At 36.7% G+C, this 12270-nt stretch overlaps 1 protein-coding gene across 3 annotated transcripts in view; it reads left to right on the top strand.

Moving 5' to 3' along the window:
- Nucleotides 1-12270, top strand: part of LOC148088883 (endonuclease V-like) — a 54163-nt gene that overhangs the window by 16363 nt on the left and 25530 nt on the right. For all 3 annotated transcript variants that reach the window (XM_087800878.1, XM_087800871.1, XM_087800887.1), the window contains exon 8: nucleotides 191-257. In XM_087800878.1, the coding sequence (XP_087657004.1) occupies nucleotides 191-256 (66 nt within the window). In that variant the 3' untranslated portion in view covers nucleotide 257. The remainder of the gene's footprint in view (nucleotides 1-190; nucleotides 258-12270) is intronic.

Here is a 12270-nt window from a genome sequence, read left to right as displayed (position 1 = left end):
ATTTCTCTTGGATTCAGATTACTACAAAAGTACATTTATTCTATTCCACTGCTTATTCCCTTAAAAATGCTGAGTTCCACATTCCAACTGTGTATATATCATTTATAAATCTGCAACAATTCATTGTCAAATCCACACATTACACAACAATATATAAAGTCACTCTTTAATTTTATTTCTTCTTTTCAAGGCTGACTTTTGCTCCAGAGAATATCTCCGTCAACACTTTCCTCCTGCCGATGATTTGAAAAAATGAGGTAAGATTCACTAACGCTTTAGTTTCCACCTTTAGATGCTAAAACAGAAGTCAGACCTTTTTTGGTTCTGATATTTTGTGACGCAGAGCAGGATCAGAAACACAATTAAGAGGCAGCAGGAGAAAAAGCAAGATTTTTGTTTGGTTTTCTACAACAATTTGCAGAAGAATTTTCAATGATGGATTCCTTGTGCGGATATGTGGTCTGGTACCAACACCAGTTCTATATTGGCTTGATAACATGCTGCACGTTCTTAAATCAGAACATTTGACGTCAGTTTTGTGCATTTGAAAAACGTGTGAGTTATCGAAAAGAATTGATTCTTTCAGATTAAAAATGAGCCAATAAGCAGCAGCCTTTATATAGATTATTATATAGATTATAGATAAAAGAAGAGAGTCATTGCTCCACCATCAAGTTTGGTCTGTTGTTCCCTAAGTGTGTGTTTGTCAGAGTAACATGGAGTCTTTTTTTGGGGGGGAACACTTCTGCCAACGATGATCATTGTTAAGGGATTTTAAAATCTTTTAAAATCCCAAAAGTCTCCATCTCCAAGGGACTCGTTCTATAAACGTCATAATTATTACGTCATAATGGACTCTCGTAACCTCTCGTTTGCTGAGATTTCAGACGCGGGAGAACCTTATAAAGTAATAAGTTGAAAACATGGTCGTGATGAGAGACTTAATGCATCTTGAAGAGGAAGATTCAACATTTGAAACATGTGAGTTAGGAGAGTTGGGTTTTCTCATTAGTTGCCCTTTAAATGAAGCACATTTATTAGGGAGGTGGATGAACGCTTCAGATGCTATTTCTGCATTAGCTTTTTATACATTTGTCTTGGATGACCTATTAGCTCGGGTGCAGCGGAGGCTGTATGTTAAGATGAAGGCTGTGAAATTAAACCCGTACATCACAAACACTGGCTGCTCAACGCCTGCCCCCCCCCACCCCTGTGTGCATGTAGATGTTGAACATTGTTTCCCCATCTTTGTCAAGCACATCGATATGACTGGTACACTATGTTAGACCAGAGTACAGAGCATTCTCCTCTCTAACCTTTTGAGGTTTGAGATTGTACGTCTCAACCTGGTTACTTGTCAAATGCTCCGAGACTAAGATGTGAGAAATGTTTCTTTTGTAAATTAAATCCTACCTATAATAAGATGATACACCTGGAACTCTTCTGTACGGCCCACTAGGAAACTTAGAAGGATGTCCAAGTCCGTCTGCTCAGGCAGCCCTGATGCAGTGAATCCTCCGAGCACGCTCGCTCCTTTGATCAGTCTCTTCATGAAGACGGATGGACAGAGAGCGAGGCTTAGCTGTGCTGAGAGGATTTCCCTTCGCTTTCATTTGCTATCCAGCGGCGGCAACCTTTCATACTCCAACAAACTCCACCTTAGCTGGTCCTGTCTTTGCAACTATTTTAATAAATCTTCCCATCATTTCTTAATCCAAGGGCGCCATGTACTGATCCGATAAAATGATGCTTCATGAAGCCTCGTCAGCTCCATCGTTAATAATCCGATGGAATTTCAAGAGACATGTTTCCAGAAGATAATACTAATAATAAGAAAAGTAGTTTGTCAAAACATTGCATTATCATGAAAGGAAATGAATGCAACCGCCGCTCTGTCGCACAGTACTCACTTGCCTCTTCCCATGTTCTCCAGGTCTGACATCATCCCTGATTTCCGATTGAATCCCCCTTTTTCCTCCTTCCTCATGGGTTTGAGAGTTTGTAGCTGTGTCTCAAATCGCATACTTGCGTACTTAAACTTAGTATTTTTAGTGCATAAGTGCGTCTCAATTCTTAGTACGCCAATTTATTGTACATAGCGCAATAAGTTGTTGTACTAAAACGCCCACAAAACTGAGTAAGGACGACACTTCAATGGACACTTTCTACCCTAAAAGCAGCTATCTTAGTGACGTTGATGTTGTAAATGGAAGTTATGTCATATATATATATATATATATATATACATATATATATATATATATATACATATATATATATATAATAAGTGAGTGATTTTTGTTTGCAAAGTTTTTCTGTAAAGTTAAGTTCAAGCTACAGTCTTTTTGTTTGTTTTTAAAGGACTAGTTTTGCTTAAAGGCTTTTTCCTCTTTGGAGAGATTTTTGTTGAATAATTTTTTGCCAGAGTACCTGAGAGTGCCCTTCGTAGTGAGTGACATTTTTGGTTTATTTATCTTTTGGACTTTTGCATCAGTCTGTTTTGTGTCTGGTTTCTGTTTCACCCTTGTTTAGTGATTGTGATTCAAAGCACAATTCTTTAAGTCACTTTGCTTAAAATAATCAAGTTAAGAAATATAACTTGTAATAAACTTGCTTGAATTCCTTTAAGGTAAAGGTGTCGCTGAATTTTGGTCAGGCAGCGAACTTTAAAAATGCAGCGCAAGGAAAGGGTAAAAAAGGAAAGATGATGAATTACAGGCTGTTGGGAAGAAATTAACTTTTTTAGTTTTATTTAATTGTTTAAATCAGTGCTAAAAGTATTAAGTGGTTCGTTTGCCCTCGAAACTCGCCAGTTCCTGAAATCTCATTAATCCTTTTACTTAGACATATAATCCAAGTCATTTATTACCATGTTCTTGTTATTATCATTACTTAAACATGTATGCCAGGTGTTCATTTATTCAAAGCCTTTCATTTAAGTTTGTGGATATTTCTTATAATACATATTTGTTATAAATTAATAATTACTAGCCGTAGAAGCACTATATTTTAATGCATAGCTGATATGCTAAAATGACATTATGTCAAACCCAAGTGCATTATCTAAACATGTTATTGCATTATTTGTTGTAAGTCAAATAAATGAAAATATATATTCTTTTATATACACATTTGCTTTTGTGCCCCTACTTCCAAAGAAATGTTATATATATGCTCTTCTTTAAGAAAACACTTGCCTTGACCTTAAAAAGTTTAAATTCGAAGCCTGAAATGTCGTCATCTCAGAAATGAATGTAGAATGTTTCATACTGACGATTTAATACAGGCTGTATCACAAGTCCTTCTAGATCAGAGATCAATTTTTATTTGACTTTTTTTCAAACAGATTATTCTGCAGTCAGGCTCGCAGAAGTTGATGAATATGAGGAGAAGATACGAGAGAACAATTGAAGAGACGCGGCTCTGAACGATTGAAGCTGCGAGTGATCATGAAGTTTGGATTAATGTTGTTCCCTGATCCACATGAAGTGACCACGTCTGAACTCTCGGATAAATACTGAGCGTCTTTTTCATCCATTGAAACGTTCCTTTTTTTTTTAGTTCGACACAGAGATAAGAACTTTGATCGCGGTGTCAGATCAGGGTTAGTTGAAGAAATTAGATCAGAAACGTGACGTATATTCCATGATGATATCACGGTCTCACAGCCCGGATACTTCATTCATTATGGATTGTTTCACATCAAAGAGTAGCATAGTGCCTGTTTGTGCTGTGTTGCCATGGTAACAAGGCGAGAAGTGTTATACTAAAAAATACATGCCTTCGTTTTCATGGCTTTTCCAGTCAAAAAGGTTAGCCACCAGTGTTGTAGATAATATTTTTCCTGGGTTGTATTACTGTAACTACAATTTCCTAAATGTTCTGTTTTGCAATTGAAATTTTCTTCTTATGCAATTTTTTTCTAACTTAACAAGAAACAGTCTCTTGTTTCCTGAGTTTTATCTTCATGGTCACTTTAAAAAGTATCTCAGAACTTTATATTCTGTTCCTGCAGCTTGGTCACATGACACTCACAGACTCGAAGGGCACCGTTTAAAAAAAACAGCTACAGGTTTTTACTGAGCCTTAATTGATTGAAAATTAATTTAATAATTACAGAAAAAATGAATACATTGTCATAATAATCATTTCAAAATGTTACGTAGTGTTGCTTTAACCTTTTAAATGACACATGATATATTTGAGGTGAGGGAGGAGATTCATTAACATGATACTCACTACTAATACTTACTCTTGCCCCAAATCTTGAACAAATCTGGAAATGGAACCGAAAAATGTAAATATAAAATATAAAATATATTTTCTTCATAGCTTTCTGTCTAAATTCCCTAAAATACAGCTGGTTGACAGTCTCACACTGATCTTCTGCAGCAAAAACCTTCAGGTTCACAGGCTCCTGAAACGTCTGTACAAATACAAGCTAAAACATTCTGAAGCTTATGATAAAAATCCAACCAAAAATGTAACAAAACAAGTGTTGTTACTGTTTTACATTTAATTACTGCGGCAGATTAGTAGTCACGTTGCTGACCTATACGATGCAATGATTAAGATAAGATAAGGAACAGAGATGAGACACAAAAGACTCCCATTATCAGTAAAAATGAGGTAAAGGAAATGTCAAACTACCTGTTAAAGACAGTAAATGTAAAATTGTTTTGGCACCGTGGCCAAGAGTAATGAACCATGTTGGCCTCGTGTCTGATTGAGATGACACTGCTGGCACAGACCATAATATTATCTCTAATCTCAAGTGCATAACCTCCGCAATATTCTCCTGTATAAACTGGTATCAACGGTGTTTATGAGTCTTTGTAGAAGTGTTTAAAACAAAACTCTGACCTGTTAAATACAGGCTGATTAAGAACCATCAGGTGTCGCTCTCGCACTCGTGTCACACACCTTGCTGTGAATTTTGAATTTATTTTCACTTACAACCGCTTGTGTCCGTGACTGTGGATGTTAGCTGCTTGTTTTAAAGTGATAGTTCACCCAAAATTTAAATGACAATCATTTTCTACTCACCCTCATGTCCACTAAGAGTTGGGATTATTTTCAGAGAGTAGTACTCAAAATATTTGGACACAGTGGTCTTCATCTTCGTCCAGAATGACACACTTAAAATATCCATCTGTTTACGTCCCTCTTGTATTGAAGCCCTAAAAAAGTTGTTTTCCCCCCAAAAAAACTGAAGTAGGTCTATATTTATATATTTATATAAGTTTGTTTGTCGAGGAAGATCCCAGTCTCTCAGCTCCACCTTAAAGTGTCTCTACATTCAAACATTTCAAGTGTCAGTGCGCAAGGTCTACACTGATAGCCTGGGATCTTGCTCTACAAACAAGCTTGAAATTTAAATGTATTTAGTTTTTTCTGGATCAATTGTTCTCATCGAGGCTTCAATACAAGATGGACGTTACAGACGAGGCAAAGATGAAGACAACTGAGCTCCAGTTGCTACATTAAAAGGAACAAAACATTTTTGTCCATAACTCTAAACCAAAAGAACTCCAAACTATGAGTCGACATGAGGTAGAAAATGAGTGTATTTTGGTGGAACTATCCCTTTAATGTAAGAAAACACATCAGTATTCTCTACCTGATACCTGGACTCTAGACCAAGAACTCTGTTCCCATGATTTCTATAAAAGTCTGTCTCTGTTGATGTATTGAATGTGAATCAAACAAGAGTCCTACAGCCAACTGAGAGCAGAACCTTTGTTCCCGGAGTCACGGACTGATCCCGAGGCTAGAGCTGCTCCAGCCTCTGAACCCCCCCATCTGGCTCTCTGTGTGTTGGGCCTCAACCCAGACTGACCCTCGATACAAAGCCAAGTTGTGAATAAAAGATGTTGAGGAGACCCAAAAGCTCAAAGCTTAGCTGTATCTTTTTTCCCCATCTGTGTCATCGTCTCTCAAACAACAGGCATTAATAATGAAGTGTCCATTGATTAATGCATTTTGTTGTTGTTGAGCTGAGAATCTTCAGCAGTGTTATTCTTCTGTTCAGGTTTTATGGCATCTTTTCCCTACAGTTTTGTCTTATTCAACCGTGATTGTCTGGTGATACGATACACATTGTGATACTGTAGTAACAAGGATAAATGTGTAGTATTGTCGAGTACTTGACTCTGGTGTTGTGATAGTGTAGTAACAAGGATAAATGTGTAGTATTGTCGAGCACTTGACTCTGGTGTTGTGATCGTGTCGTAACAAGGATATATTTGTAGTATTGTTGAGTACTTGACTCTGGTGTTGGGATAGTGTCGTAACAAGGAGATATTTGTAGTATTGTTGAGTACTTGACTCTGGTGTTGTGATAATGTAGTAACAAGGATATATGTGTAGTATTGTTGAGTACTTGACTCTGGTGTTGTGATAATGTAGTAACAAGGATATATGTGTAGTATTGTGAGTACCTGACTCTGGTGTTGTGATAGTGTAGTAACAAAGATATATGTGTAGAATTGTCGGGTACTTGACTCTGGTGTTGTGATCGTGTCGTAACAAGGATATTTTTGTAGTATTGTCAAGTACTTGACTCTGGTGTTGTGATAGTGTAGTAACAAGGAGATATGTGTAGTATTGTCGAGTACTTCACTCTGGTGTTGTGATAGTGTAGTAACAAGGAGATATGTGTAGTATTGTCGAGTACATGACTCTGGTGTTTTGATCGTGTAGTAAAAAGGATATATGTGTAGTATTGTCTAGTACTTGACTCTGGTGTTGTGATCGTGTCGTAACAAGGATATATTTGTAGTTTTGTCGAGTACTTGACTCTGGTGTTGTGATACTGTAGTAATAAGAAAATATGTGTAGTATTGTTGAGTACTTGACTCTGGTGTTGTGATACTGTAGTAACAAGGAGATATGTGTAGTATTGTCGAGTACTTGACTCTGGTGTTGTGATACTATAGTAACAAGGATATATTTGTAGTACTGTTGAGTACTTGACTCTGGTGTTGTGATAGTGTAGTAACAAGGATATATTTGTAGTACTGTTGAGTACTTGACTCTGGTGTTGTGCTAGTGTAGTAACAAGGATTTATGTATAGTATTGTCTAGTACTTGACTCTGGTGTAGTGATAGTGTAGTAACAAGGAGATATGTGTAGTATTGTCAAGTACTTGACTCTGGTGTTGTGATAGTGTAGTAACAAGGATATATGTGTAGTATTGTCGAGTACTTGACTCTGGTGTTGTGATAGTGTGGTAGCAAGTATATATGTGTAGTATTGTCGAGTACTTGACTCTGGTGTTGCAGTATTTACAGACCACATTACTCGTGACGAAGTCGTAACTGCTTTCATTTGTGTTTAAAACTAAAATAACATCAGTTTTAAAAGCAGCTTGAGACGACTGTATCCTCTCGTCCTCAGTCATTGCCGATTATTTCGTTGTTCCTTTTAGCTGCGGAGGATGTAATGACTGTCGCCTTCTTGTGGTTGAGAGTTAAAGCACAACCCAAAATACGTAAACACTGTAGATATTTGCAAAACTATTGAAACATAAACCATAAAAAGAGAACAAGAAAAACAAACCAAAAATCGATACAGTTGCTGTCAAATATCAATAAACTATTGTAAAAAACATATCCCACATATCACCACATACCTCTGCCAAGGAGCTCATTTCTCATTGCTTTATGAAAATGAATTTTGAAGAATTGGAACATTCATTTGATTTCTTTTCTATTGTATTCGAAAAAGATGTTATTTTAGCCTCCTGACATTTATTCATTGGCTTCAATTTATTGACCTCTGTTTGTTGCGACTGCCTCAACATTTCCAGGTTGTGCTCCCTCCCTCCATTATCCTTTCTCTTGCGTGAAGAATGAACAAGCGCTTGTTCAGTTTGACACTGAAATCGAAGGCGTACTTGCAATTCAGCTTTTTTTTTTCTCTTCCCCTCCACTCAAGAACATCCACAGGGGTTTTCCTCCTCGTTCAGCTGTTCACATTTCTTATTCTGCCGTGGTTTACCACTTGTTTGATCGTTTGTTCTCATTTGCTGTCACAGATCTGCTGCAGTGTTTTCCAGCGTTTAGCTCGACTCCACCCTCTCTGTTTCACTCAGCGTCTCCTTCTGCTCCTTCGCCCGGACCTTCATGTTCGGCAACACCACCATTAAAACCGAGCTCTAGTTCTCTTCCCTTAACATCAGCGTCTGTGTTTTGCACGACTCTGACACTTCGAGAATTCTCGCCGTCTTCCTGTCATCCTCCTCGCGCGGAGTTTCACCCTCTGCCTGAGGCGTGTGGAGTTTTTAACTGGGCCAAAACTGGTACAGTACCGCCGCACGGTGAACATTTGTATTCATGCGACGAGACCAGCATTTGGAAGGAAGGATGATGAGGCCTCAGAGAGGAGACAAGTGTGCGCCGGACAAATATGCTTTTGGAACGACTCAAGTATGTCTGCTTACCAATGAGTCGTTACCCCTTTTCCTCACATTCCTGCCAACATTCACATTGTGCCGCATTTGCTACGACAATAACAGCTACATTAATGCATTTTCTTCTGTTTTCTTAAAAAATGATTATTATTATTTCTAATTACTCACTGGTCCTTCAACATGCTCGTGCTAGTGTCGCTCTTCGGTCGATCGCGACAGATTACGAAAAATGAAACGGCTAAAAGAAGGACGAAACGTTGAATGACTGTGACATTTCAGCTCAAGATCTCTGGTTTAAAACCTTCTGTTGGGGTTTTTTCTTCCGATGAACCGACCCCTACCCCGGCATCGATACGTTGTGGTTGTGGTAAAGAAGGAAACAGACACAGGAATGAGTTGAAACGAAAATGCTTGTTTAGTGAAATATGCAAAAGTCAGACGCACTCTGAAACTCTTGGCAAAGCAGAGATCTATCGCAGCGACGTCTTCCAGTGACAAGCGCAAAGTTCTAACAAAACGGCAGATCTTTTATTGTATGAAAATATTCAGGTAAACGCCTCTAGTCATTCCTGCTTGTATGATTGGAAAATTCTAAACAATTATGTTTTAAGATGGTCGTGCCACGTGGTCATTGTGGAAAGTTACCGCAGTTGATCTCTTTTTAGAAAGAGTCTGTTTATAAGTTGACTTACTCAGATGTCTGGCCTTGAGCAGAGACTGGCTGCCCTGAAGAACAGCTGAGCATGTGGATTTTAATGCAAGGCAATGATTATTTAATTTGAATGAAATATGACAGATAACCAGTTAATCAAGTGATTATTTGAAATGTCTGTTAAATCTAGATGATGGATTACAGTACAATTGTCATTTCCCGACACTTCCTTTGAATGATCATAGAAGATGGGCCTTTTCACACTTATAATAAGAGAATAATTGGCATTTTTTCGGTGCTTTCAGCCTTTCTGGATGAATGAGGCCAAAAACGTAAAATCAGTTCCCAACACATTTGTTACTAAAAGTAAAATCTGTTCTATAGATTATTACTGCCTGAATGGTTTTTCATTTAGAAAAAGAAACAGATTTTCTCTGAAATCACATTATCATGTGACTCTTGACTAGTAAAAATGAGTAAAACACAAAACTTTTATTTCAGAGTCATCATTCCATACACATAAAGCTTAAACACAAACTCACACACTGGCACAAAGTCTTTAGTAAGCAAGTACGTAAGTAATATTTATTTATATAGCGCTTTTCGAGACCAGGGTCACAAAGCGCTTAGACAATCAAAACAATACTCAAAAAAGTACATACTTTAAAGATCAAGATAATACTGAGAACAATATATGAGTTCGAGAAATTCAAGGAAAAGCCTGAACAAATAGAAACGTCTTAAGGTACACACACATACGAAAACACCATCATCAGCATACAATCATATATCAAACATACATAGATGCAAACACACAAACATCTTGTTGTAACCAGTCAAGAGCTCTTGCTGATTCAGCGTTATGGTGAAATGTTTTTTTCATGCACTTAATTGTAGTTTTTTTCCAGGTCAGGATTTTGTGTTTTTCCTTTTTTTTCTATCTTGAACGTTGCTCTGTGAATATAATCATGACATGTAACCGGTTCATGGGACAAAAAAGGTTGGATAGACAAGAACAAGATTTTAAAAAAGAATTAAACTTTTTAATCTATTTTGTTTTCATTTTACTGAAATTTAAGTTAAATTAAATTGAGATTTATCCATGCATCATTGACAGTTTGAAATAAGCTAATTTGTTTGTAAACAATAAGGTCCAATGAGCACAACGAGTTGTAAAAGATACATAAAATATAGTAAGATGAATAAATGGTGAAAAATGAAAGGATCATAGATAGATAGATAAAACTAAGGGGATAACAAGATACTATCTTCTACTATATTGGAAAAGTTTTGATTTGTTTCTATCGATGATTGATCACTTTCTCATATACACATGGAGAACATTTGCAGGTTTCTTAATGGCAGTTATGCTGCTCGTAAGGAAACTCTGTTTTTCTACCAATTTTAGCAGCGTAAAATTCCTATGTAGTCCATGAAACATGTCGTTTTTTCTTCGTTATAACCAACACAGTTCGTATGAGCCGAACAGGTTTTACTATTTCAAAGATCCTTATTATTCTAAATGAACAAATTGACTTGTGTCTTAAAGAATAGTTTATGTTTCTTGAACAACATTAAGTTTAATATTATCAGTCGTCAATTTTGCTTTGTAAAGTAATCATGATTTTTTTTTAAATATAAAGGTAAAAAATTGTAAAAGTGTCCGAAACTGTTGTAGGAGGATTTGGCCAAAAAGGAAAAGGACTTAAGATACTAATTAAGGAAGGCCATATGGTTGAGGTTTAGTTTTTTTTAAAGACAGTCTTTCATGGACATCACTTTATCACTGCAGTTTCACATCAGTGATCCAAACATGTACAGTGTGTGAAGCAACCTAGTCTTTGTTATTATAATCATCATTATTTTGTGTGTTTATACATTCTTTTTCCCAAGGAAGGACGAAAAAAGTTCAAATCCATCCATAAAACCGAAGTTTTAGTTTTTTCTTAAGAGATACATTTGAATATTTTGTGTATTTTTTTCTTCTCTTGACTGAAAAAAGGGCATTTTATGCATTTGGTGTATATACTGAGAAGTTGACAGGAACATTTGGAGAGAAAAAGTGAAGGGAAGGAGATGAAGTTGCTCACGGGCGAAAACAGAATCCTCTGTGAATCTGTAGAAGTCCGTGGAAGATGGACTTTCTTTCTTCATCTTCGCTCCTGCTGTCCGACGCAGCAGCGAAGGAACTGCCGCTCTTTCATCAAGCGTGGACTCACACTAGCATGTGCTCTCCTCAAGTATTGATCAATTACGACCACCTGCGTCATCCTCACACGTGCCTTCGACGCACAAACCTCCTCACTGATGACAAGAACCAGCGCACACGCCTAAGAATGAGGGATGGGAAATTAAAGGGAAAGGGCAACTCTGTTTACTCGGCACTGAAGTTTGTCTGATTTATTACCGACTGATACATTTTAATGTTAACACCAGACTTTTTAGCACGTTTTTGTAAGAGTTTTTAAAAAGTATTTGCGGTGAATATTTATATTGTATTTGTTTGCAACAAATTGAAGTAACTAAATAAACGTTTTCCATTTAATTTACAGTTTTATTTTAAATTGCTTTATCATTTCAGTAGTCTATACCAGTAATTTTTCCCGACACTTCGATACTTTTCGATACCATACCTGTACTTTGAAGTACACAACTTTATTAAATAAAGAAAACCAACAATCAATCATTTTACTTTCATAGAGCGGTGTATTTTTTGGGTACTGGTAGGGAATTGGTACCGAAGTTTTTATTCTTGTGACAACCCTATTTTTTAAGGAGTATATATATAGTTTAATTATTTAATCGCAATATTGAGGAATATAATCTCAAATGGACAATTCCCATATCGAAAAAGTGAGCTGTGTGCTTTGACCCTTGACGAAAAAACTATAAAAGCTACAAAGGAGTCAAATCTCACTTTGATAGTTTGGAGTTTTATCTACACTTTAAAACTAGAATGGTGTTTCTACATGGAAGTATGCCAGAGCAGGAGATGTTTGAAAAACATCTTTTTGTACAATATTCCAGGTTTATAAGTGAACTAATGTATGTGCCTTTGCTTGAGTTTGTGGTTAAGGGTGAACAAAAAGGAAAAAATATTTTCTTTGTACAGGAAAGGATTTTTTCTTTTTATTGGAGATATTATGCATGTATACTTTTCTTCACGTATGCATGAATACTATCTGCAATAAAAAGAAAACGAAA

Source organism: Callionymus lyra, chromosome 1, assembly GCF_982586985.1.
Source record: "Callionymus lyra chromosome 1, fCalLyr1.hap1.1, whole genome shotgun sequence".
In the NCBI taxonomy this organism is placed as follows: domain Eukaryota; kingdom Metazoa; phylum Chordata; class Actinopteri; order Syngnathiformes; family Callionymidae; genus Callionymus; species Callionymus lyra.
The sequence above is the reverse complement of the archived record's forward strand: the minus strand, read 5'-3'. Positions and strand labels throughout refer to the sequence as shown.